Here is a 27,926-nt window from a genome sequence, read left to right as displayed (position 1 = left end):
CTGTTGTTTCAGCAGCACCCAGCGGGGTTGGAGGTCGTCAGCCCCAGTGAGGAGGTGACTGACATGGAGGACAGTGATGAGGAGGACCTGGGAGTGCTGGACGACCAGCGGAGCATCATCCTGCACCTCCTCTCCCAGCTCAAACTGGGCATGGACCTCACCCGGGTAAGACAGCTGACGCTCTCTTCATGTCTTTTCCTTGGAATGTTAGAGCTGGTGTGGCCAACACAACACTTACTGGTTCACTGAAGAGATTATGTAGGAATGTCATGATTTCTTTTTAAGACAGCCAACACTCTCTGCTCTCTTCGTACAGTGGCTTGCAAAAGTATTCACCCCCCCTTGGCATTTTTTCTATTTTGTTGCCTTACAACCTGGAATTAAAATAGATTTATGGGTGGTTTGCATCATTTGATTTACACAACATGCCTAACACTTTGAAGATGCTAAATATTTTGGGGGGTGAAACAAACAAGAAATAAGACAACAACAAAAAAGAACTTGAGCGTGCATAACTATTCACCCCCCACCCCCCAAACGTAATACTTTATAAAGCCACCTTTTGCAGCAATTACAGCTGCAAGTCACTTGAGGTATGTCTCTATAAGCTTAGCACATCTAGCCACTGGGATTTTTTCCCATGTTTCAAGGCTGAACTGCTCCAGCTCCTTCAAGTTGGATGGGTTCCGCTGGTGTACAGCAATCTTTAAGTCATACCACAGATTCTCAATCGGATTGAGGTCTGGGCTTTGACTAGGCCATTCCAAGACATTTAACCTCTATGGGCTAGGCGGGACGAATTCGTCCCACCTACGTAACAGCCAGTCTAATCCAGTGGCGCGATTTTTGAATCGTTTGAAATACTATTACTTCAATTTCTCAAACATATGACTATTTTACAGCTATTTAAAGACAAGACTCTCGTTTATCTAACCACACTGTCCGATTTCAAAAAGGCTTTACAACGAAAGCAAAACATTAGATTATGTCAGGAGAGTGCCCAGCCAGAAATAATCAGACACCCATTTTTCAAGCTAGCATATAATGTCACCAAAAACCCAAACCACAGCTAAATGCAGCACTAACCTTTTATGATCTTCATCAGATGACACACCTAGGACATTATGTTATACAATACATGCATGTCTGTTCAATCAAGTTCATATTTATATCAAAAAACAGCTTTTTACATTAGCATGTGACGTTCAGAAAAAGCATACCCCCGCAAACTTCCGGGGAATTTACTAACAGTTTGCTAAATTACTCACGATAAACGTTCACAAAAAGCATAACAATTATTTTAAGAATTATAGATACAGACCTCCTCTATGCACTCGATATGTCCGATTTTAAAATAGCTTTTTGGTGAAAGCACATTTTGCAATATTCTAAGTACATAGCCCAGGCATCACGGGCTCGCTATTTAGACACCCGGCAAGTTTAGTACTCACCATAATCATATTTACTATTATAAAAGTTTGATTACCTTTTGTTGTCTTCGTCAGAATGCACACCCAGGACTGCTACTTCAATAACAAATGTTGGTTTGGTCCAAAATAATCCATCGTTATATCCGAATAGCGGCGTTTTGTTCGTGCGTTCCAGACACTATCCGAAATAGTAAAGAAGTGTCGCGCGCATGGCGCAATTCGTGACAATAAAATTCTAAATATTCCATTACCGTACTTCGAAGCATGTCAACCGCTGTTTAAAACCAATTTTTATGCCATTTATCTCGTAGAAAAGCGATAATATTCCGACCGGGAATCTGCAATAAACTAAACAGCCGAATTAAAATACTCCACGGGGGCTAATCGCGCACGCGCCTCACTCCATTGTCACCTAATGGGACACTTGAATAAGATGATAATCTGTTTCAGCCTGAGGCTGCCTCGTCAACCTTCATGATTTTCCCGCGTCCTGAGAGCCTATTGGAGCCCTGGGAATTGTCACGTTACAGCTAAGATCCTTACTTTTCAATAAACAGATGCAAGACGCACGACTCCTTGTCAGACAGGCCTCTTCCTGCATGAAACCTTGTCAGGTTTTTGCCTGCCATAGGAGTTCTGTTATACTCACAGACACCATTCAAACAGTTTTAGAAACTTCAGGGTGTTTTCTATCCAAACCTGAACAATAATATGCATATTCTAGCTTCTGAGTTGGTGTAGGAGGCAGTTAAAAATGGGCACATATTTTTTCCAAAATTCTCAATACTGCCCCCTAGCCCAAACAGGTTAAATGTTTCCCCTTAAACCACTCGAGAGTTGCTTTAGCAGTATGCTTAGGGTCATTGTCCTGCTGGAAGGTGAACCTCTGTCCCAGTCTCAAATCTCTGGAAGACAAACAGGTTTCCCTCAAGAATTTCCCTGTATTTAGCACCATCCATCATTCCTTCAATTCTGACCAGTTTCCCAGTCCCTGCCGATGGAAAAACATCCCCACAGCATGATGCTGCCACCACCATGCTTCACTGTGGGGATGGTATTCTCGGGGTGATGAGAGGTGTTGGGTTTGCACCAGACAGCATTTTCCTTGATGGCCAAAAAGCTCAATTATGTTTGGGGAGTCTCCCACATGCCTTTTCGTGAACACCAAACATGTTTGCTGGCCACTCTTCCGTAAAGCCCAGCTCTGTGGAGTGTACAGCTTAAAGTGGTCCTATACACAGATACCCCAATCTCCGCTGTGGAGCTTTGCAGCTCCTTCAGGGTCATCTTTGGTCTCTTTGTTGCCTCTCTGATTAATGCCCTTCTTGCCTGATCCGTGAGTTTTGGTGGGCTGCCCTCTCTTGGCAGGTTTGTTGTGGTGCTATATTATTTCAAATGTTTTATTCATGGATTTAATGGTGCTCCATGGGATGTTCAAAGTTTTGGATATTTTTTTATACCCAACCCTGATCTGTACTTCTCCACAACTTTGTCCCTGATCTGTTTGGAGAGAGCTCCTTGGTCTTCATGGTGCCGCTTGCTTGGTGGTGCCCCTTGCGTGTTGCAGTCTTTGGGGCCTTTCAGAACAGGTGTATATATACTGTGATCATGTTACAGATCATGTGACACTTACATTGCACACAGGTGGACTTTATTGAACTAATTATATGACTTCTGAAGGTAATTGGTTGGACCAAATCTTATTTAGGGGTGAATACATATGCACGCACCACTTTTTGATTTTAGATTTTTTTTTTAAACAAGTAATTTTTTTCACTTCACCAATTTGGTCTATTTTGTGTATGTCCATTACATGAAATCCAAATAAAAATCAATTTAAATTACAGGTTGTAATGCAACAAAATAGTAAAAACGCCAAGGGGGATGAATACTTTTGCAAGGCACTGTAGTTTTCCCTTGGAATGTTAGAGCTGCTATGGCCAATGCAATGTTTACTGGTTCACTGAATAGGAATGTCTTGTTATGTACTGGTATGTCCATTTCACTAGCCTGCTCAGTTGAATATAATCATCAATAACATCAAAACAGCCATGGAATGACACTAAAAAAGCTTTTTGTTTAAGTTATGACTAGTGCGCCTCTTTATTGCTGTTCCCTACCAGCAATCTAGTGAAGGGTTTCCCTCATGTAGTTTAACGGTCGCCTCCCGCCTTGTTTACCAGGTGGTGCTGCCCACGTTCATCCTGGAGAAGCGCTCCCTGCTGGAGATGTACGCTAACTTCATGGCCCACCCAGACATGTTCCTGTCCATCACGGCTGGAGCCACGGCGGAGGACCGCATTGTACGCTTCGTTGAGTACTACCTTACCGCCTTCCACGAGGGACGCAAAGGAGCTGTGGCCAAGAAGCCCTACAACCCGGCGCTAGGCGAGACATTCCACTGTTCCTGGGAGGTGCCTCGGGACAGAGTGAGGCCCCTCAGGTCTCAGGGCCCCAGGGAACCAGCCTCCAGGGGCCCCAACAACACCCAACAACAGGACGATCCATCGGGGACTGAGTGTTACCGGGTTCGCTTCGTGGCCGAGCAGGTGTCCCACCACCCGCCTGTCTCAGGATTCTACTGCGAGTGCCCAGAGAGGAGTATGTTTGTCAACACCCACGTGTGGACAAGAAGCAAGTTCATGGGCATGTCCATTGGTGTGTCCATGATAGGGGAAGGTGAGTGAATTGATGTGCTTTGGGTTTGTTGAGGCTCAGTTAAATGCTGACACCATAAGTACGTACATGATTGAGTTCAAATCATAAACTCAGCAAAAAAAGAAACGTCCCTTTTTCAGGACCCTGTCTTTCGAAGATAATTCGTAAAATTCCAAATAACTTCACAGATCTTTATTGTAAAGGGTTTAAACACTGTTTCCCATGCTTGTACAATGAACCTTAAACAATTAATGAACATGCACCTGTGGAACGGTCGTTAAGACACTAACAGTTTACAGATGGTAGACAGTTATGAAAATGTAGGACACTAAAGAGGCCTTTCTACTGACTCTGAAAAACACAAAAAGAAAGATGCCCAGGGTCCCTGCTCATCTACGTGAATGTGCCTTAGGCATGCTGCAAGGAGGCATGAGGACTGCAGATGTGGCCAGGGCAATAAATTGCAATGTCTGTACCGTGAGACGCCTAAGACAGTGCTACAGGGAGACAGGACGGACAGCCGATCGTCTTCACAGTGGCAGACCACGTGTAACAACACCTGCACAGGATCGGTACATCTGAACATCACACCTGCGGGACAGGTACAGGATGGCAGCAACAACTGCCCGAGTTACACCAGGAACGCACAATCCCTCCATCAGTGCTCAGACTGTCTGCAATAGGTTGAGAGAGGCTGGACTGAGGGCTTGTAGGCCTGTTGTAAGGCAGGTCCTCACAAGACATCACTGGCAACAACGTTGCCTATGGGCACAAACCCACCTTCGCTGGACCAGACAGGACTGGCAAAAAGTGCTCTTCACTGACGAGTCTCGGTTTTGTCTCACCAGGGGTGATGGTCGGGTTTGCGTTTATCATTGAAGGATTGAGCGTTACACCGAGGCCTGTACTCTGGAGCGGGATCAATTTGGAGGTGGAGGGTGCGTCATGGTCTGGGGCGGTGTGTCACAGCATCATCGGACTGAGCTTGTTGTCATTGCAGGCAATCTCAAACCTGTGCGTTACAGGGAAGACATCCTCCCTCATGTGGTATCCTTCCTGCAGGCTCATCCTGACATGACCCTCCAGCTTGACAATGCCACCAGCCATACTGCTCGTTCTGTGTGTGATTTCCTGCAAGACAGGAATGTCAGTGTTCTGCCATGGCCAGCGAAGAGCCCGGATCTCAATCCCATTGAGCACGTCTGGGACCTGTTGGATCGGAGGGTGAGGGCTAGTGCCATTCCCCCCAGAAATGTCCGGGAACTTGCAGGTGCCTTGGTGGAAGAGTGGGGTAACATCTCACAGTAAGAACTGGCAAATCTGGTGCAGTCCATGAGGAGGAGATGCACTGCAGTACTTAATGCAGCTGGTGGTCACACCAGATACTGACTGTTACTTTTGATTTTTACCCCCCCTTTGTTCAGGGACACATTATTCAATTTCTGTTAGTCACATGTCTGTGGAACTTGTTCAGTTTATGTCTCAGTTGTTGAATCTTATGATCATAAAAATATTTACACATTTTTGTTTGCTGAAAATGAACGCAGTTGACAGTGAGAGGACGTTTCTTTTTTTGCTGATTTTTATACTTTTTTGAAGCTTAGGTTTTGAAATATACGTGGCGATATTTTTGGTGGTAGTTTGAATGGCATTAGCAATGTGCATTCCCAACCCACCTGAGGATCTGTCTTTTTCAGCTGTTGGAATTTAACGCATTGTCTCGACACATCACAAGAGAAGACAGCTTTTTTTTAGACAGGTGTTATGGAATTGAAAATGTTTTAATACATTTGAAATGTTTACAAATTCGATGCACTGAAATTAAAACTTCCGAAAATAAACACTCTGATTATAGTGATATTATTTCTGATTTCGCAAACAATGTAAAGTATGTATAGAGAGGTGTAATCTAGAGCCAATCCTGTTGATTTTTTTATCCAAGAGTATCCTGCTATTGGCACACTGTCACTGGTGTAGAGAGGAGTAGGTAGGAGGCAGTCGCAGGTATAGAACTACTGAATTTATTTACACACCATAGATTAAAGCGGGACGAAACCCAAACACTGTTGTGCTCAAAATATATCTTCGTAAACAAAAAGGCACAGGGCGAACCCAAAGTGCAAAATATAAAGTACTCAGGAAATAGTAAGAGAGAGATTCCTCTCAGAAAAACAAGTAACATTTGCAATGACCGACAAAGACAAATGGCAGAGGGCATATATATACGGTGATAGAGCGGGGATTGGAACCAGGTGTGTAATGTGTAATGTGTAATGATGACGAGACAAGTCCGGGGTTGATGAGTGAAGGGCGTTTTCCAGCAGTAGGTTCGGCATCAGCTAGAAGGACGGCAATGCCGAATGCCTGAGCTGGACAGGAGCGGGAGCCAAAGCGAAGGCTGCTGAGACATACACTTGTTGAATTATGCAACAGAACATGACAACAGCAGTAATTAATGAGGCAGTATAGACAGCGCAGGTGAGTGCAGGTAGGCTTAGGCCAGGGGTATTCAACTCTTACCCGACGAGGTCCGGAGCCTCCTGGTTTTCTGTTCTACCTGATCATTCATTGCACCAATCTGGTGTCCCAGGTCTAAATCAGTCCCTGATTAGAGGGAAACCATGAAAAAAAGGAGCAGAAGAGGCTTTGAAGTCCAGAGTTGAGTTTGAGGTGCCTAGGCAGAGCAAGTTTTTGGTGGTTGCAGTTCTGTTCCACCCCTTTATGTTAATGTTTCATATATGCAAATACTCCCAATGTATTTATGCAAATTAGGCACTTATAATTTTCTTTATTTTTACACAAAATATATTTTTGAAAACCTTGATGCTATTAGAAAATGTATATATGAGTGCGTTCTAAGAAAACATTTTGACAATTTACAATAAATTGAATACCTAAATTCTAAAAGTTTGGAGTCACTTCATCCATTATCCAACTGTTGCATTTGTTAGATTTGTTTTTAAAACCTTTTAACAATTTTGATGAGCGTTGCTAATGGCATCTACAGCAGCCAGTTTTAGTTTTACTCTCATACCTATCCATTGTGCATAGTCCTCTTGCACAATAGAAGGATATGAGAGTTCTCGGATGACAATCAATACAATATCTGTCGTCATGACGTTACAATGTAGGCTTTTCTGAATGAGTCACACTGATGGGATACAGGAAGCCCTTGAATCGAATTGACTGAATCTGTATATACAGTGGTTCCTCCTTTAAAAGCTGCGAGCTTACACCGCGGGACCCAGTGTCACGGCTTCATTGCTCCAGACCACCACAAGGGGGAGTTAGAGCACTCATTATGCATTTGGGTCCCAAGGTTTTTATATGACCAATCATAAGCGGTGGTTCCAATGACGAATTTGACGCGAGCCACCTGTCCCTGGTGACTTTCTTCAGCAGAGATGGCTGACAAAACATTACGGTGGAAGCAAATGCAAGTAGTTATAATGTCATAACGAGTCAAGCAAAACATTTAAAATTGAGAGGAATATGTTAGTTAATCGTTACTACATGATTCCAAATGTGTTATTTCATAGTCTTGATGTCTTCACTATTATTCTGCAATGTAGAAAATAATAAAAAATAAAGAAAAACCCCGGAATGGGTAAGTGTGTCCAAACTTTTGATGGTTCTGTATGTTATACTAATTGACCACGACCTGACAATATTCGCTGACGTACCTTTTTAATAACTGGTGAATCATACCACAGGATTTGTGCAATCACTGTGGGATTGCTTTCGAAGCACAATGGTGACCCTCTCACATTTAGAGGCCTGTGTGGTTTGGAATCTTGATGAGTAATGCACTTCTAATGAAAATATAATACTTTTTGAGCGGCCAATATTTAGTGCTACATTGATTGGTGCTGAGTAAGATGATATCTGGTGGAGAAGAGAGTACAGCAAGCATGTATCAGATACAATCTTCCCTTGGTGTGATTTGCGGTGCCTGTGAGTTGTCATGGACAGCGCGGTGGGTCAATGTGGGGTTTGTAAATGCTAGATTTTCGTGCCTTTATGCTCTCAACCAAAGACAGTATTAATTCAGTGACATTGGACATACAGTACATTGCATACACAGTATAAAGATGTGGACAGGGTAAGACCAGAGGGTCGAGGAGAAGGATTGATTGCGAAATACATTTTTCCCACTTGTAATATAGCCAAAAGATGATATGCCAGCCAGTCATGTGATGAACTTCCACATGATTTCTCTACTGACTCAATTATAGTAGTTAGTAATAATACATGTATGTCACAGGCATGACATTCATTCAATCAGGTGTTCTGTGGTAATTAGGGTTGCAAACTCAAACCGATTTCATTCAGGGAGATTGCACTGCTTACACGAAAGCTAATAGCTAACAGTAGAGGGCGATAGCATTGAATAGATGCTTATGCCATTTTCTATGCTTTCCTATGGTTTGCTCTTGGGTTAAGTGATAACCCCCATAGGTGTTTTGCAGTGGAAGATAATTGGTTTTATGAGTAAGACATGAAAGCAATAGATGGGCAACTCACAGAGCAGGGGCTGGTGGGATTGCTCATTTGTACTATATGTCCTATGACCTTATGACCCAATAGGCTGTGTATGGTGACGTAGGTGAAGAGATGTTGTGCATTAACTTTAATGTCCTCCCTTATGGGGAATCCAGTCCACGTATCCCAAAAGATGGTACTGTGAATATCGGAAAGGGAGAGAAATCAATGCATGGGGCGATGTGGAGTCGTGCACAGTGGGTGTCCTCTGTTCTTCCTGAGTAACAGGGGGAAAAAAACCTGGCTAATGATGCACACCATTGATGTTGTTAATGAGGCAGAATGTATATATTTATGGTATGGAAATACTGTATTTTGCAGAGGATGTTGCCATTTATTTCCCTAGTGGTCTCTGCAAAAGCTTCTGCAGTATTCTACGGCATGTACATTTTTATTGAAGGTTCATCTAAATTAGTGACGGGCTATTAGGAACATAACCAATTTAAAGGAAAATCAGTAAGAGCCACACACCAAGCTAAATCGTTTGATTGAATTACTGACTCCAACATCTTATTATACATTATAGACAAGGAGCAACACAGTGCAAGGGAAGTTTCTGGGTTAGATCCAAATGCAGCTTTTGAGAAATAAACAATCTGTTTGTGCTATCATATCAACTCCTTGTCAGTTGTCACTCATTGTCTTAACCAACCATGAACAAAAGGTTGCAAGAGGTTCCAAGAGAGCAGAAACAGCCTGGGACCAGACCAGCACCAGTAAGATGCTGACCTTTATCTGACCTCAACTGACCCTTTGATCTTTCCCTCTCTGCTCCCAAGGGACCTTATGCCTTCTGGAGCATGACGAGGAGTATGTCTTCACGCTGCCCTGTGCCTACGCCCGCTCCATCCTCACCATGCCATGGGTGGAGCTGGGTGGCAAAGTCACCATCAACTGTGCCAAGAGCGGCTACTCAGCCACAGTCACATTCCACACAAAGCCTTTCTATGGAGGGAAGGTACACAGGTGGGTCTCTCTCTGTGTGTGCGTGTGTGTGAGAGAGAGAGCAACTAGTTACCGACATAAAAACACCATTTACGGATGATATCTGTGTAAATATGGAGGGATGAAAAATAATCTCTTTTGTATAATCATGGTGCTGAAAATATGGACTCAATATAAAAAATAAAAAGACGTTTGTGATAAAAGCACCCCATTTGGAATATAGGTAGATGTATGTACCTTGAAAATATATAGTTATTGAGCCACCGCAGATTTGGGAAATTGCCGATTTGGACGTGGCACCCACTGGTATAAAAAAAAGACTCAATGTAAATACATATTTAGATTCCAGTCGATGTCTCTATACCAAGTTGAGTCTCATCTTTCGGATGCATTTGGAACTGAGTTGATAGCCCATAGCGTCCCAAAGTTAGAGCTAAAAGTCTGACAGCACCAGTGCCCATATCGCTAATATATCGGTGGCTGTTTTAGGTTGTACCGTTATGTCAGATTAGCTCAATCGCCAATTTTTCAACCTCTGAGTATCACAGGAACACAACGCTTTGAATGGATAACAAAGACATGTTCATGACAAGTTGCTATGGATGAAATATATCAAAATAACTGTTCAAAACATGAAACGCATACAAAAACGTCTATTTTTAAACATCAGATTTGACTATATGTGTGAAAGTGTTAAATGATATGCTTATTTTGGGGAATTCAATTGAAACCATTTACTTGTGTTACGAAAGGTTAATACAATAAAAAGTGTTACTGTTTAACAGAAAGTGTCATTTTGCCATCAGTTCCAATTTCCTGTTGGTGCTTTTAGGGTTAAACTGTTAATAAATTACAACACTTTTTGTATATATTGAAGGGTACTTAAAGTATTTGGACAAATTCACTCATGTGTGTTAAAGTAGTCAAAAGTTAAGTATTTGGTCCAATATTTCTAGCATGCAATGACCACATCAAGCTTCTGACTACAAATTTGTTGGATGCATTTGCAGTTTTTTTGGTTGTGTTTCAGATTATTTTGAGCAGAAGAGAAATGAATGGTGAATAATGCATTGTATAATTTTGGAGCCACTTTTATTGTAAATAAGAATATAATATGTTGATAATCACTTCTACATTAATGTGGATGCGACCATGAATACGGATAATCATGAATGAATTGTGAATCATGATGAGTGATAAAGTTACATAAATATCAAACATTCTATTCTTATTTAAATAAATAAATAAAAAATGCCACTGTCCAAATACTTTTGGACCTCACTGTAATTCAATATTACTATGGCAGCACAATATATCATAGGAGTAATGTTGAGAAATGATGGGCTGCCACAAAGTTAATCTTCTGAACATTGCTGCTATGTTCCTCTCAGGGTGACTGCAGAGATCAAACACAATCCGACCAACACTATTGTGTGCAAGGCCCAGGGGGAGTGGAACGGAACCCTGGAGTTCACCTATAGTAGTGGGGAGACCAAAGTGATTGACACAACCAAACTGCCAATCATCAAGAAGAAGCTCCGGCCTGTGGAAAAGCAGGGACGGAATGAGTCCAGGTAAGATGCTCCTGGGTCCAAAATGCTGTATTTTTGGTCCCTTCTTAGTGCACCAGGGTCGTGTTCATTAGGCACCAAAGAGAAGTAAACAGGACTGAAACAAGGAGGGACTACCCGGACTTGTCCAATAAGAAATATACATTTTTGTTTTCCATTTCAGAAAGTTTTTAAATGTTTTGCTATGGTGTATACTGAACAGTGGCTATTATAGTAGCTATCTTGTTAGCTATGTGTGTTTTTTGTTGCTGTGACTTTGGCTATGGATATTCAAGATCATTTATTGACTAATTACTGGAATAATGAATTGATCTAATGTTTAGTACTTCATTTGGAGCACCATTAAGGGTTTTTACATAGAGTTAATTAAAGGGATATCTCTATCAGTAGTTACCCTTAACCGTTGGACCAATCCTATATCAACAATAGTCTTAAAACGTCAGTTACTATATTCTCGTTCTGAAAGTCGTCTTTATTTACTAGACTAAAGCTGGAAAATTAGGTAGTTAACAGAGTAAGGCAGGGCATAGGCTAACGGAATACAACACAGTTATCGAGGTGAGAATCTCCACAGGTCAATATACATGAACTTCCGCACTTGAACTCAAAAAATGCAACAGTACAGTACATACATTCACCAGACTTTTGAGGACGAGATGGTTTTATCAACTGAGAGGGAAATGAGAGGCTGCTAAAACCTCACAACTGTGAAATTATAGGTTCATCCACCAGGAGTCGCCAGTGGGCTGGCTAGGCTATCAGTTCGCAATCTGAATGTGGACAATACAGCCACAGTATTAATCATGGTATGTAATTAAGACTAATAGTCTTACAGTAATCAGTTACTCCCACCACTTTTACACAGACACAATGTCACACAAAAGGGAAATTCAATGCAATGAGGTATTTACTTGAATTTGATTGTCATCTGGTTGAATTGAGTTTCTGTTATGATAGAGCGGTACGCAGGGGAAACGGTCGGTCAGGGCTCCTGGTGTTTGGCGCTTTGTCAAAGAAGGCCCTCGTCGCAGCTCAAGCATAGGCTCCCTTTCTCTCTCAGTTCAGTTCTCAGTTTGTTCAGTCCAAACAGATAAAGTGTTTTAAGGCACTCGGGTGCAATATCATTTTGATTCAGTCCCCCTTTTGAGAGCGTTGAAGACTCAGTGGTTCGTAATGAGTGAACAAATATACGGGGTACAGCAGAGTTCCTGTTAGGCCCTGTATATTTGTTCACTCACAGTTAGGGGATTGTTCTGTCTGAGTTTGATAAGGCTTCCTTGATCTGCGTTTGGTTTCCAAGAAGATGGGATCATATTTTCCAATGATGTGTTCTTGCCCTATGATACCTGATCTGATTTATGTTTAGTAAGACCTCTAATATATAGGGCTTCTTTGAGAAGGCGGGCTCTAACGGCCAGACGATGTCATTGGGACCGCCCAGTTGATCCGGGGAACAAAACACATTTACTGCTCATATGAGATGAGCCTGAGAATGTTTAAAGGAGTTTTGAAAAAGAAAAACAATCTCTAAGATGAAATACGTAGTCTGTGGAGTACAAATTTGACCATGATAAGGTCCAGACATTTTATGTAACAAAATCCACATTATACCTTTTAATAACATGGGAAAAAGAGAGGAAAAGTATCACAATGTAGACTGAACAAAAATATAAATGCAACATGTAAAGTGTTGGTCCCATGTTTCATGAGCTGAAATAAAAGATCCCAGATATGTTCCATACACACAAAAACCTAATTTCTCTCAAATGTTGTTCTCAAATTTGTTTACATCCCTGTTAGTGAGCATTTCTCCTTTGCCAAGATAATCAATCCTCCTGACAGGTGTGGCATATCAAAAAGCTGATTAAACAGCATGATCATTACACAGGTGCACAACTCTTAAATTTGCAGTGCCACAGATCTCAAGTTTTGAGAGAGCGTGCAATTGGCATGCAAACTGCAGGAATGTCCACCAGAGCTGTTGCCAGAGAATTTCATGTTCATTTCTATACCATATGCTTCCTCCAACGTCGTTTTAGAGAAATTGATGGTACTTCCAACCGGCTTCACAACCGCAGACCACGTGTATGGCATTGTGTGGGCGAGCGGTTTACTGATGTCAACGTTGTTAACAGAGTGCCGGATGGTGGTGATGGGGTTATGGTATGGGCAGGCATAAACTATAGACAATGAACACAATTGCAGTTTATTGATGGCAATTTGAATGCACAGAGATACCGTGACAAGATCCTGAGGCCCATTGTCGTGCCAATAATCTGCCACCATCACCTCATGTTTCAGCATAATAATGCACAGCCCCATGTCGCAAGGAATTGTACACAATTCCTGGAAGCTGAAAATGTCCCAGTTCTTCTATGCCCTGCATATACACCAGACATGTCACGCATTGAGCAGGTTTGGGATGCTCTGGATCTAAGTTGCTGGATATATTCCTGACAATATCCAGCAACTTCGCAGAGCCATTGAAGAGGAGAGGGACAACATTCTTCAGGCCACAATCAACAGCCTGATCAACTCTATGTGAAGGAGATGTGTCGCACTGCATGAGGCAAATGGTGGTCACACCAAATACTGACTGGTTTTCTGATCCACGCCCCTTCCTTTTAAGATATCTGTGACCAACAGATGCAGATCTGTATTCCCAGTCATGTGAAATCCATAGATTAGGGCCTAATTAACTTATTTCCTTATATGAACTGTAACTCAGAAAATCTTTGAAATTGCTGCATGTTGTGTTTATATTTTTGTTCAGTATATATGTCAAGAGTCCAACAGTTTTAATACAGTGAAGAAACGTGTTTAGTTGTCCTTTTGCTCGTAAAAAGGGTCTGCTGACTGTCTCCTGGCAACGAGCAGTGCATTCAGAGTTATAAAAGGATGATGGGGAAGAGCAGTTTGTTTGTTCTGTGATGGGTTGAAAGGGGGCGCTGTCAATTACAGAATCTGTCGGTCTTGGAATGGAATGTCATGCTCTGTCCACTCGTGGGCTTATGATACACAATTATATACATTTTGTTTATGTGTCTGTGTTTGTGTAGGCGGTTATGGCAGCATGTCACCAAGTCACTGAAGGAGGGGAACATTGACAAGGCCACGGAACACAAGCATCGTCTAGAGGAGCGCCAGAGAGGGGAGGAGAGGCAGAGAGCTGCAGATAACTCGCCCTGGACACCCAAATATTTCAGCAAAAAGGTACAGTTACAGGAGGAAGTTGAGCCAGTGTTAAATATAAAACTATGGTTGGGGCTATATGTTCATACCTTTATCGTACTTTTTACCCTACTTTTCTCTTTGGACCCATGAAGTGCTGGAGCTCGGCTCCACCTGGCTCTCCCTTTGACCTAACCTAAAAGATCATGCCTGAGCGGAGTTCCCACATCCGGTTTTCAGTGGAAAAGGAAGCCAGGTTGAATTAGCGTTATCCCTGAAAACCGGATACATCTGGTTGCTGGCAACTCCTCTAAGGGTGTCTTGTCCCAAGGTGCAGGAGCCCGGCTCCAGGTGAATCCGGCTCCATTTAACCACTGATGCTCATCTGGTTTTGTGTCTTTATTCTTGCCTTTAGGAAGAAGGCTGGATCTACCACAATACTCTGTGGAAATCTCACTGACGCAAGAACCAGACTGCTCTAATGGACACTAACAGAGTGCCTCTATCCCCCTAAATGTGGGGCTAGGCCAGGGGAAGGATAATGATGGATCAGCGTGTTGAGGGAGAGATGCCACTCTCTATTGGGACCCGAGATACTGACTCTTAATGACATGGACAAAGGACACACTCATGTGGATCAAGGTGCCAAAGTGGTTTCCACTTGAACTACGAGGGTGGGCGGGACAAATGTAGATTTTTATAGTGTTCGAGGTAGAGCATTTAGATTTTTCACTTTGCCAAGGCCATATTTTTTTGCAAATGCACAGTTTGATATGATTTGCCGCTGGTGTTTTGTACCAGTTGTGTTGACACATACATGGTCCATTTTGGTCCAATCGCCTTTATTTGTCACGCAGCATCAGAATGCAATGATCGAAGAATGCAGATGACACAGATGGAATCAGAAGGAGTCCATTGCCGTGTTGGTGGAATACAACAGTGATCATGGCAGAGATATGTTTATGTTACATTAGTTCCCATCCTATTTTTAACAAATGCTGATGACTAGAAGTAGTCTATTTCCTACCACTTTTCCATTCTCCCAATCCTTATTCCATCCCGACCTTTGGAAGGAGTTTCGACCATTCCTGAACGGAACTGTTTGCCTCAGCTCTTCCATGCAAACAGATTTCCCATCACTCTCTTACCCACTTATTACGGTCGTAATCCCATACCATCACCCTTTTTCTTCAGGTTCCAACGGAGCGTTGACTGTCTATCTCCCCGTGAGGTCTTTCCTCCTTCCAGGGATGTGTCCTTAGGTTGGCATTGATATAACATAATTAAGCCGGAGCTGTACCCAGCTCACGACTCCTCATGCTAATATCTCAGTGGGCTGCCTCTGCATTGAATATGGATAAGGTGCATAAGGAAGACACATCCACATTCTCAGAGGGACACCGAGAGGTGTCGTCTCTCCAGATGTCATTCTGAATTATATTGTTGACAGGATGTGAGGTATACTGGTGGTAGTAGTAAAGGGGATGTTTTGGGTCATGCATAGCTATACATTTACATTTTCACAAAATGTACTAATTGACATACAGTATATACTGTGTATATATGTAGTTATATTATAAATATGATATAGTGCATTCGGAAAGTATTCAGACCCCTTGACTTTCTCCACATTTTGCAAAAACACCTGTTTTTGCTTTGTCGTTATGGGGTGTTGTGTGTAGATTGATGGGAAAAAATTGTTTTAATCCATTTTAAAATAAGGCTGTAGTGTAAAACATGTTACATTACAGCCTTATTCTAAAATTAAGTAAAACAATTTCCTCATCGATCTACACACAACACCCCATGTTTTTTAGAAATGTTTGCAATTGTATTAAAATAAAAAACATACATAAGTATTCAGACCCTTTGTAATGAGACTCGAAATTTAATGTGGAAAAAGGGGTCGGAATACTTCCAAATGCACTGTATCTGATTGCCTTTATTATATTTATTATTCAGCCAAACAACTAATGGAACATTTTTGTTTTTAGTTTGCTCCACATTTTAGTGTTAGAATAGTGATCAATGCTATATTCTCTGGTTGTGAAGTCATTTCAACCATCCATGACTATAGACTGTGTCTTGCAGCATTACATTGTAGTACTATCATGGTATCTATACTAACGTCGGGATCATCTTGCAGTCCAAATGAGAAAATCAGCAGGGATGAAAATTAGCTGTCCAGTTTCTTGCAGCTACTGAGTAATTTGGAGAACGGCTCGATTCCAATTTAAGAAATTACGCATTTCTCACGCACGCCTTTCCTACGCACTTTTCAGTAGTTGGTATTCCGACTTACCTTATGAAAGTGCCTACCGGGCTTTGCAGGTGTCGTTCCCTTGTACGCACTGAATCAATTAAATTGCTGAATAACCATCCCACTTCCTGGCCAACAGATTTTCTTGTGGAGTTTTCATTCAATAGGGTTTTCAATACATTTACCTTAAGCCATCCCTTTAAATACGGTGTACCTTTTAGTTTGCATTTTGTCGAAAGACTCAATAGAATATATTGAGAGAACAGAATGTTAGGGATCATTGAAATAAAGCCATCTGAATATATGCATATTTGTCTCAGTTTCAGCACCAATTGGTCGATTTTAAGAATGCTCAGATCTTGTAGATTATTTAGGGTTAGGAAAGTGTTTATGAATCATAAAAACAGGTTTGGAGAGCCTTTACGCACGAAAGATAGATAACTGTGGTTTGAGTCATTCAGAAAATTGCCACATTCAGTTCTTTAACACATGGTAATGTTGGAAAATTAGTGTACATAGAATTGTAATAGAGAGAAGTGTACAATAGTAGGCTATATCCTGGTCAGTTTCATGGTTAATATTGTTGGGTTCAAACTGTTACGATCGTTCCATAACCATTAAATTAGCCTACATGTCTTTTTTATTTTTCATGATCAACTGTTACTAATGATCCACAGCAACAACCACATGGCCGTGACTAACAGTCAAACGCTTACTTACGAGCCCTTCCCAACAATGCAGAGAGAAGATAAGGGTCCAAAAAATAAATTGAAAAATAACGCAAGGAATGAATCAAATCAAATACACATGGTTAGCAGACGTTAATGCGAGTGTAGCGAAACGCTTGTGCTTCTAGTTCCGTCAGTGCAGTAATATCTAACAAATTCACAATGACTACCTTATACACACATGTAAAGGGATAAGAATATGTACATATAAATATATGGATGAGCGATGGCCGTGCGGCATAGGCAAGCTGCAGTAGATGGTATAGAATACAGTATATACATATAAGATGAGTAATGTAGGATATGTAGACATTATTAAAGTGATGTTATTTAAAGTGACTAGTGATACCTTTATTAAATCCATTAAATTGGCCAGAGATTTGAGTCTGTATGTTGGCAGCAGCCACTCTGTTAGTGATGGCTGTTTAACAGTCCGATGGCCTTGAGATAGAAGCTGTTTTTCAGTCTCTCGGTCCCAGCTTTGATGCACCTATACTGACCTCGCCTTCTGGATGATAGCGGGGTGAACAGGCAGTGGCTCTGGTGTTTGTTGTCCTTGATGATCTTTTTGGCCTTCCTGTGACATTGGGTGGTGTAGGTGTCCTGGAGGGCAGGTAGTTTGCCCCCAGTGATGCATTGTGCAGACCGCACCACCCTCTGGAGAGCCTTGCGGTTGTGGACGGAGCAGTTGCCATACCAGGCAGTGATACAGCCCGACAGGATGCTCTCGATTGTGCATCTGTAAAAGTTGAGTGTTTTAGGTGACGAGGTTGAAGAGGCGCTGTTGCGCCTTCTTCACCACGCTGTATGTGCGGGTGGACCATTTCAGTTTGTCTGTGATGTGTATGCCGAGGAACTTAAATGTCCACCTTCTCCACTACTATCCCGTCGATGTGGATAGGGGGTGCTCCCTCTGCTGTTTCCTGAAGTCCACGTTCATCTCCTTTGTTTTATTGACGTTGAGTGAGAGGTTATTTTCCTGACACCGCACTCCAAGGGCCCTCACCTGCTCCCTGTTGGCTGTCTAGTCATTGTTGGTAATCAAGCCTACCAATATAGTGTCTGCAAACTTGACAATTGAGTTGGAGGCGTGCATGGCCACACAGTCATGGGTGAACAAGGAGTACAGGAGAGGGCTGGGAACACACCCTTGTGGGGCCCCAGTGTTGAGGATCAGCAGGGGTGGAGATGTTTCCTACCTTCACCACCTGGGGGCGGCCCGTCAAAGTCCAGGACCCAGTTGCACAGTACTGGGTCAATGTGCAGGGGTAGATTTGTAAATATAGGTAGGGATAAAGTGACTAGGCAATGAGATAGATGATAAACTATTTAGCAGTCTTATAGCTTGGGGGTAGAAGCTATTCAGTGTGTTCCAGACTTGCTGCATGTTGCCTACCCTCACCACTTGGGGGTGGCCCGTCAGGAAGTCCAGTTACAGAGATTGGTGTTTAACCCCAGGGTCCTTAGTTTAGTGATGAGATTGGAGGGCACAATGGTATTGAACAGCATTCTCACATAGGTGTTCCTTTTGTCCAGGTGGGAAATGGCAGGGTGGAGTGCAATAGAGATCGCGTCATCTGTTGTGGCGGTATGCTAATTGGAGTGGGTCTAGGGTGTCTGGGATGATGGTGTTGATGTGAGTCAGCCTTCGAAAGCATTTCATGGCTACAGATGCGAGAGCTACAGGGCGATAGTCCTTTAGACATGTTACCGTGGGCACAGGGACTATGGTGGTCTGCTTGAAACAGGGAGGTTGTGCTTAGCACTCCACTCTCCAGTCCTTTACAATTACAAGCATACCCATAACATGACGCAGCCACCACTGTGCTTGAAAATATGGAGAGTGGTACTCAGTAATGTGTTGTATTGGTCTTGCTCCAAACATAACACTTTGTTATTCAGGACCTTTTTTTTTTTTTTACAGAATTACTTTAGTGCTTTGTTGTGAACAGGATGTTTTGTAATATTTTTTATTATGTACAGGGTTCACCACAATCAAAGAGATATCCCTGTCTTTTTTAACCATCTACCAATAAGTTCCCTTCTTTGTGAGGAATTGGTCTTCATGGTTGAATCTCTGTTTGAAATTCATTGCTCAACTGAGGGACCTTAAAGATTATTGTGTGGGGTACAGAGAAGAGGGAGTCATTCAAAACTTATGTTAAACACTAATAGTGACATGGAAAGCCTAAATAAATTCTGGAGTAAACATAACAAAAGGTGTGGAATACTTAATGACTCAATAGTCAATGACATTTTAGCTTTTCATTTTTAAATTTGTAAAAATTTTGAAAAACAATTCTACTCGACATTGTGGGGTATAGGCCAATGACCAAAAAAATCTCTATTTAAATCAATTTTAAATGCAGGCTGTAACAACAAAATGTGGAAAAAGTCAAGGGATGTGAATACTTTCCCAATACTTTTGGTCCCCTAAAATTGGGGGACCATGTGCAAAAAGTGCTGTCATCTCTAAAACGGTTCACCCAAAATGAGAATAATCTCAAATTAAAGTTGAGTCTGCACTTTAACCTCAGTCTTTATATCATTTCAAATCCAAAACAACAAAAATGTATCAATGTCCCAGTACTTTGAGATCACTCATTGTATATCTAAAACAAGTGTAATTTATATTTACAATTCCCTTGTCCGAACGGATTACTCAGTTTATTAATAGATCTTATCAAGTTGTAAATGATAGTGCATGGAGAATTGTGTCATTTCTAAATCGGGGAAAAAATAAAGTAGATGCTTTTTCGACTTGGAACCGGTAGGTTTGATAGACCTTATTCATGGTTTCCTCGTGCTTAAAAGGTGGTAGAATTCAGTTAAGATCAGAATATGGTTTATCTGTAGACATACACTACCGGTCAAAGTTTTAGAACACCTACTCATTCAAGGGTTTTTCTTTATTTAGGGTAAAATAGCCCTTATACAGCCTTGAGGTGTGTTGGGTCACTGTCCTTTTGAAAAAGCAAATGATCGTCTCACTAAGTGCAAACCAGATGGGATGGCGTACTGATGCAGAATGCTGTGGTAGCCATGCTGGTAAAGTGTGCCTTGATTTCTAAATAAATCAGTGTCACCAGCAAAGCACCCCCACACCATAACACCGCCTCCTCTGCATGTGTATTTCCAACCATAAAGATCATCCGTTCACCCACACCGTGTCTCATAGACACGGCGGTTAGAACCAAAAATCTCAGATTTGGACTCCAGACCAAAGAACACATTTCCACCGGCCTAATGTCCATTGCTCGTGTTTCTTAGCCCAAGCATGTCTTATTAGTGTCGTTTAGTAGTGGTTTCTTTTGTAGCAAGTCAACTATGAAGGCCTGATTGACATATCTCAACATTAGAGGAGACTGTGTTTTACTTGAACTCTGAAGCATTTATTTGGGCTGTAATTTCTGAGGCTGGTAACTAATGAACTTATCCTCTGGAGCAGAGGTAACTGTGGTTCTTCCATTCCTGTGGCAGTCCTCATGAGAGCCAGTTTCATCATAGCGCTTGATGTTTTTTGCGACTGCACTTGAAGAAACGTTCAAAGTTTTTGACATTTTTCGTATTGACTGACCATGTCTTAAAGTAATGATGGACTGTCATTTCTCAATGCTTTTTGAGCTCTTCTTGCCATAATATGGACTTGGTCTTTTACCAAACTGAAATGCATTCCAGGTGACTACCTCATGAAGCTGGTTGAGAGAATGCCGTCATCAAGGCAAATGGGAGCTACTTGAAGAATCTAAAATATATTTTGATTTATTTAACACTTTGATTACATGGATTTGAAATCGTCACTATTATTCTAGAAAATAGTAAAAATCCTTGAATGAGTAGGTGTTCTGAAACTTTTGACTGGTACTGTACCTCCGCTTATTCGATCTCCACCCCAAATGAATAACAGGTGAATAGAAAGCTAGTCTAATGCTTAAGTTCAAGGTCAGAATACACAAAGATAAGTGCATAAAAAGGGAATTACGTTCCATTTACAAGCGCTTAATTAACTTGGGTCGGAATCGGGCCCCAATTGTGTTCTTGAATTACTAGGGATCGTGACCAGAACTTCTGGCAATATTCAGATGTATGATTTTGATTAGAGTCCGTGACTTTCTACCGTCGTAGGATGCCACCTTTCCAACAAGTCAGTACATCAAATTTCTGCCCTGCTAGAGCCGTCCCGGTGAAGTGGAAACGTCTAGGAGCAACAACGGCTCAGCCGCAAAGTGGTAGGCCTCACAAGCTCTGTCCTTGGTCGCAACACACACTACAGAGTTCCAAACTGCCTCTGGATGCAATGTCAGCACAATAACTGTTCGTCGGGAGCGTCATGGTTTCCTTGGCCTAGCAGCCGCACACAAGCCTACGATCACCATGCACAATGCCAAGCGTCGGCTGGAGTGGTGTAAAGCTCGCCCCCATTGGACTCTGGAGCAGTGAAAAACGTGTTCTCTGGAGTGTTGAATCACGTTTCACTATCTGGCAGTGCGACAGACGAATCTGGGTTTGCCAGGAGAATGCTACCTGCCCAAATGCATAGTGCCAACTGTAAAGTTTGGTGGAGGAGGAATAATGGTCTGGGGCTGTTTTTCTTGGGTCGGGTAAGTTCTTCCAGCGAAGGGAAATCTTAACGCTACAGAATACAATGACATTCTAAATGATTGTGCTTCCAACTTTGTGGCAACAGTTTGGGAAAAGCCCTTTTCGGTTTCAGCATGACAATGCCTCCGTGCACAAAGCGAGGTCCATACAGAAATGGTTTTGTCGAGATCGGTGTGGAAGAACTTGACTGGCCTGCAGAGCCCTGACCTCAATCCCATTGAACACCTTTAGGATGAATTGGAACGCTGACTGCGAGCCGGGCATGTAGTGTAGGTTGAATAGGGTAGGGATTGGGACATTGTCTTGTTCTAAAAAAATGTGCCCTGGCAATCACAGTAAGTCTCCGTTGTCATAATTAAACAAAAACGTTAAACGCTCCCAAGTAACGAGTCAGTTAATGAAAATACAGAACAGCTGTAATTTGAAAGCTAGTGCTGCCATCGTGTGGTACATTTACATTCTCTGAACCCTCAGTTTACAGCGCCCTCCACTAATATATACCCTTGGTAAATATGTATTTGCTGTTTATCCGCTTGGTCTTTCATTCGAAATATTCACAAAATCGAACCTTTCATTGAAGTAAAATTATAAAACAAAGTGAAATAAATATATTTCTACAAAACATGTGCCACAATTATTGGCACCCATAGAACTCCTTGAGTAAAATCGAACTGAAGCATATTCCCATTCAGGTGAACTTAAAATATGAGTGATTAGGAACACTTAAGTGATAAGCCATGACTTCCTGTTTCACTGAGGGTATAAATATTTCGTGACACACAGGCCAAGTTCCCATCACTATGGGAAAGACGCGAGAATACAGTAATGTGTGACAAAAGGTTGTTGAGCTGCACAAAATCAGGAAATGGCTTTAAGAAAAAAGCTCAATAGTTAAATGCCCATTTCCACTATCAGGTCAATACTTAAGTTTAAAGCAACTGGAGATGTTAACAATCGACCTGGAAGAGGACTACGATCAGACGCCACCTACATAACCACAAGTTGCTTGGGAGGGTTGCCATAAAAAAGAATCCTTTGCTGTCAAACAAACTGAAGCGCCTACAGTTTGCGAAACGTTACTGGAACGTTCAATGGGACCGGGTTCTATGGTCAGATGAGACCAGAGAGAGGTGGGATTGGCGTAGGCAGAAAGATGGCCATGGAGAAAAGTACCTCATCCCCCACTGTGAAGTACGGTGGTGGATCTTTGATGTTGTGGGGCTGTTTTTCTTCCAAAGGCCCTGGACAACTTGTTAGGATACATGATATCATGGCAGATATTAAAACAAAATCTTACTGCCTCTGCTAGGAAGTTTAAACTGGGCCTTGGTTGGATCTTCCAGCAGGACAATGATCCAAAGCACACCTCAAAATCAACACAAAAATGGTTCACTGACCACAGAATCAAGGTTTTACCATGGCCATCCCAGTTCCCTGACCTAAACCCCATAGAAAACCTGTGGGATGAGCTGAAGATGAGTCCACAAGCGTGGACCTCGGAATCTGAAGGACCTGGAGAGATTCTGTATGGAGGAATGGTCTCAGATCTTTTGCCATGTGTTCACCAACCTCATTACACATTATAGGAGAAGACTCAGAGCTGTCATCTTGGCAAAGGGAGGTTGCACAAAGCATTGAATGGCACGCATATATTTGAGATTTTTTTTTTTTATGATAAAATGTTTTCTTTAATTAAAGTCAAATAATTGCAAGGTTAGATTTTTTGTGAATATTTTTGAATGAAAGACCAGGAGGATAAAGAGGTTTGATCATATTTACCAAGGGTGCCAATATTAGTGGAGGGCACTGTATACCCAGGCCTTTGACTGTTATAGATGACAGCGATATTTCCATATAAAAAGGTGTTTGTGCTTTAGAATGCATTTCTATCGTATTGCACTTTAAAAAGTGGCCTTGTATTCCCGTCTCACTGAATACATGCGTTTCCTGGAATTGACTGAAGCCTCTGATCAACTTAGTGAAAGCAGCCTGCCTCCAAACATAAAACGATGTTGCTAAGATACTTCAGGCAAACACCTTACAACGATAAATTGATAGTAACACACTTGGGAAAGTGAATAATTTGAGGACCACTTCTTACACAAAGTTGAACCTTTTATTTACTCTACATTTAAACATGTTAACTTGGAAGGTGAGGGGGACCAGGGTTGTTAGATAAAAAAAAAAAAAAACATCAATGTAGTGGTGTGGCAGAGCGAAGAAGAGAAGGCGTTGAGAACCCAGAAGATGAGAAAGGAACTAGTCCACCATCCCCAATAAAAACAAACAAAATAAACAAGGTAACAAGAGGGCGAACAACCTGTACACTTTCTATATCATATTAAGGCTTAATTCAAACCCTTTGTCTCCTCACACACATTGACATTGTCTGAGAAAATCTCTGATATAAGCAGTTTAACATAATAAATAGGAGTTCGTCGAGTGTGTGTTTGAGCAAGGTCGATATGGCGTTTGTATGGAGGGCCATTAAGTGAATGCAGTCTTTCTCAGAGAAGCTCAAGGGACAGAACAAAGCAATTTGTATATCCAAGGAAAGGTGAAATTAAACACAGAAGTGATGTTAAGGAAATGCAACCAAAAGAGGTAAACAAATGAGAGGTAAACTGTTGAGTGATTGAAGATGTCAATTTAACGATAAAAATAAACTCGGTATTCCTAGAAAGTTTGTGTAGACTGTCTGACGCGTCACCTTCTCCCCCCCCCCCCCCCCCAACATCCACACATACGATCCTTCAGTGTTCAACACAGATTTTGAATTCACAACAGGCCCAGTAGTGTTAAAGAGGGCACCACCCCTTTGTCCACTCACTGGCAGTCATCTTCAGCACTTCCCTGCATTACCCTACTCTTGGCTACATAAACTCAACAGCATAAACATGTGTATGTGGACAGGCAAAAATGACTATGAGAAGACAGATGGACATACTAACATGGTGATGAAGAGACCAGCGATAGGCTCACGGACTAGAACACGCCCCTTGTGGGTTGGAGGCCTCTTTATTAATCACAACTTTTTTTTTTTATATATAGAATTGCTTACATTTTTAAACCTAGCAGCAGAATATACAATCTAAGCAATTTTTCGGGATTGGGGGGTTCATAAATTCACATTCATTTTAAACAAAATCTCAAGTCCCTCCTAACGAGAATTATTGCATTCACTGTTCTAGCTGCTGCCATAAAAAAAACATCACAACAAAGTAAAGAGAAGTAATCATCTGCGTATTTAAAAATCACCACAATAAACCAATATATTACAACCCTAGCAGACATTTTCTTTACATAACATATTTACATATTCGGCCTTTTATTTCCTAAAGAATTGTCTCGGTAACGACAAATTAGAGCCAAAAATAATGATAAAAAGGTAACCATGAGAAGTAAATCAGCTGGGCCTAGACAGTGGAATTCCTCCGTACGCGCGTCAGGAACATATCCTCAATTCCAATGCTTCCTCACTCTCACAACAGAAACACGTTTACATGTGCCAAGGAGCTAAATCAAGGGCTCTTTGGTGCAATTGCTCCCAGCCTCCTCAGTTTCCTTTCTTTGTTTTGTCCCCCTCTCTAGAATAACAGTTAAATGTACCACAGAAAGTACTCTCACCTCGGTCTCAGCAGCTCTGTGCCTTGCCACACATTCAAGTACAAAGAAGAAGAAGAAAAAAAAGAGCATGACAAAAGATCCTCTGGATAAAACGGACAAAGGTTCTGGGGCTAGCCAGACATGACACTTCACCCTCTCCGCCACGGGGTGCTGCGCTCAGAGGACTAGCCCTCGAGGCTAAGCGCTCACATTCCATACAACGGGCATTCTTTTTCATTGGTAGTTTTCTTAGCTAGTTAATTTTTTTTGTATTTTTGTGTTGTGTCCGTCTTCATTATTTCTTGTTTAGTTTCTTGCCTTTCTTCAGGACCAGCTTATTCCTGATGTGTCCTCGCTTCCTCTTAGCAGTCTGTGCAATAAAACAAACTTGATTTACAAATCAATGTGCAACTTGTTTCCTACATATTGACTCATCTGAATTGGAGCACACATTAACAGTATGAAATAAAAGTGAGTTGGCTCACATTTTATGAACATTTCCTTTCGGTGGCTAAAAATTTGAGAACAAATAATCATATGTAAACTCACTCCGCCAGGATCAGATGTCTTACATTCATGAGAGACATTGAAGGCTCGTACCTTTTTGGAGGTGTACTTCTGCCTGGGCACAATGCTGCGGAGCTTGTGTTCCAGCGGCTCCCTGTTCTCTAGCTTCTTCACCTTGTAGATGCGCACCAGCCAGTGCTCCGAAGTGAACGCCTCCTCAAGGTGCTTGAACTTGATGTCCTTGTTGCCGATCTCGGCGTTGCGGGTGCGGTCAAACCCAGGCGGTGTCCGGAAGTCCAGCTGAGAGTTAAGGATAGCAGTAGGTGGGGTTGAGGGTGTTGACGAGGTCAGCTACTGACTGTGTAAAGGTTGATTCTACCGTCAAACAAGTGTTGTTTTTCATCTTACTTCATTATCAGGCTCTTTCCCTGCTCTTTTAAATCTGTACATCACGCCACCCTCCTCCTTCTGATAACTAATTCTGTCTTTCCAGTCTTGTCACTTTTCAAAACCAATCTCTGTTCCCTTGCCTTTATCCTGCTCTAAACCCGTCTCTCCATCTCCTCTATGGGTTAAGCCATGAGAGAACTTTGCTTGGCTGGCTGTCTCTGGACACTACTGAAGCAGCCCACTGATCCTTCCTCCTCTTCACTGAGCTGCTGGCCAGGCAACACGCAGCTCCCTTTAAGTACCTGGCAGCTCTTCTCGCTCATATCTCGCCTGTACCTGCCAAAGCCTGTGCATTTGAGAGCTTCCCCTCCCACGCTTCTGTCAGCACGTCCTTAAGCCCCTCTCTTGTCCGTCAGTGCTTACTGTCGCCTACTTTAGCTTCAAGTATTTCCCCACTGCTCACCTGCATCTCGCCGAAGCGGTAGTAGGACATCTTGTACATAAGGCAGTTGAGCAGGACAGGCGAGCCGGCCTTGTCCACGCGGAACTCTCCCTGAGGGGTGAAGTAGTCACTCTCCTGAAGGGCACAAGGAGGGAAGGCAGTGAGCGTGAGACACTTGGGGGGGTTCAGACCAAATCCCACATTTCTTCAAGGATACTTACTGATCTCATCAAATAGAGACTGCACTTAATAGGGGAATAAAAACGGAAATACTTTGCCAAACTGCCATCTATGATATGACGCAGTCTTACAACCCTCAATAGCTCAGTTCATCTTTGATATTCAAAATCACATGGAAAATAAATACATTTACAAATCTGCATTGGATATCGGATACTTTGTCCAACGACCAAGTGTCATTGAATAAAATAAACATTGCTAGGAACAGCAATGTCCTTGGGTTTGCCCAGACTGATAGATTTGAGCAATCCAGTAAAGTGTTTACCCAGGTTCCTCAGCATAACAAAAGGATCATAAATAGGAGTGAATGAAGGCCCTTCTGTATTGTGAGGCAGTCTCAAGAAACCAGGCACTCACCCGAATGTCCTTGGGATGCTCTCCCTCCGCTATCCTGACCATCCACAGGAACTTGTTGATGTCATCGCCTGAGTAACCAATCACACCCCCGAAGATGATCAGCACGTAGTCCACGTCCAGACTCCTCATGATCTCATACGCTGCACTCTCATTGGACGACATGGCTTTGCCCACCTACAGAAGAAAGAGGGAAGAACGGGAGTTCGTACAGAGGGAGAGAGAGAGAGCAGAGGAAAGAAGAGATGCAGGTAGATAGAGATGGTGGGAAAAGGAGAGGGAGGTAAATGAGAGGGCGGTATAAGACTCCAAAAAAGCAAGTACTCGCTTTTCAAAGTCATGCTGGCTCTGGGAAAATCAATCAAGCCATAAGAGCAAAAATAATCCCACACATTACTGCAGCTCCTACAAGTGAATGTATTGAATTCATTGATAAAGTTTAGAGCCAAGAAGCTTATCTACTTTGGAGCATGAGGTCTG

The 27,926-nt window shown here is 42.2% G+C and overlaps 2 protein-coding genes across 4 annotated transcripts in view; one reads left to right on the top strand and one right to left on the bottom strand.

The window, feature by feature from the left end:
• The window catches only part of LOC106570074 (oxysterol-binding protein-related protein 10), a 110,507-nt gene extending 86,372 nt beyond the window's left edge, over positions 1-24,135 (top strand). For 2 of the 3 annotated variants that reach the window (XM_014142035.3, XM_014142032.3), the window contains 6 exons: positions 13-165; positions 3,614-4,109; positions 9,410-9,596; positions 10,967-11,149; positions 14,206-14,359; positions 14,733-24,135. In XM_014142035.3, coding sequence (XP_013997510.3) covers positions 13-165; positions 3,614-4,109; positions 9,410-9,596; positions 10,967-11,149; positions 14,206-14,359; positions 14,733-14,777 — 1,218 coding nt within the window. In that variant the 3' untranslated portion in view covers positions 14,778-24,135. The remainder of the gene's footprint in view (positions 1-12; positions 166-3,613; positions 4,110-9,409; positions 9,597-10,966; positions 11,150-14,205; positions 14,360-14,732) is intronic. The other variant, XM_014142034.3, reaches the window with a different exon arrangement.
• Positions 24,010-27,926, bottom strand: part of LOC106570075 (dolichyl-diphosphooligosaccharide--protein glycosyltransferase subunit STT3B) — an 88,793-nt gene continuing 84,876 nt past the window's right edge. The window contains exons 13-16 of the mRNA XM_014142037.3: positions 27,450-27,623; positions 26,874-26,987; positions 26,114-26,320; positions 24,010-25,883 (exon numbers count right to left, since the gene is read on the bottom strand). Of these exons, the coding sequence (XP_013997512.1) occupies positions 25,809-25,883; positions 26,114-26,320; positions 26,874-26,987; positions 27,450-27,623 (570 nt within the window). The 3' untranslated portion in view covers positions 24,010-25,808. The remainder of the gene's footprint in view (positions 25,884-26,113; positions 26,321-26,873; positions 26,988-27,449; positions 27,624-27,926) is intronic.

This window comes from Salmo salar, chromosome 14 (genome assembly GCF_965601325.2).
Source record: "Salmo salar chromosome 14, fSalSal1, whole genome shotgun sequence".
In the NCBI taxonomy this organism is placed as follows: Eukaryota; Metazoa; Chordata; class Actinopteri; order Salmoniformes; family Salmonidae; genus Salmo; species Salmo salar.
The sequence above is the reverse complement of the archived record's forward strand: the minus strand, read 5'-3'. Positions and strand labels throughout refer to the sequence as shown.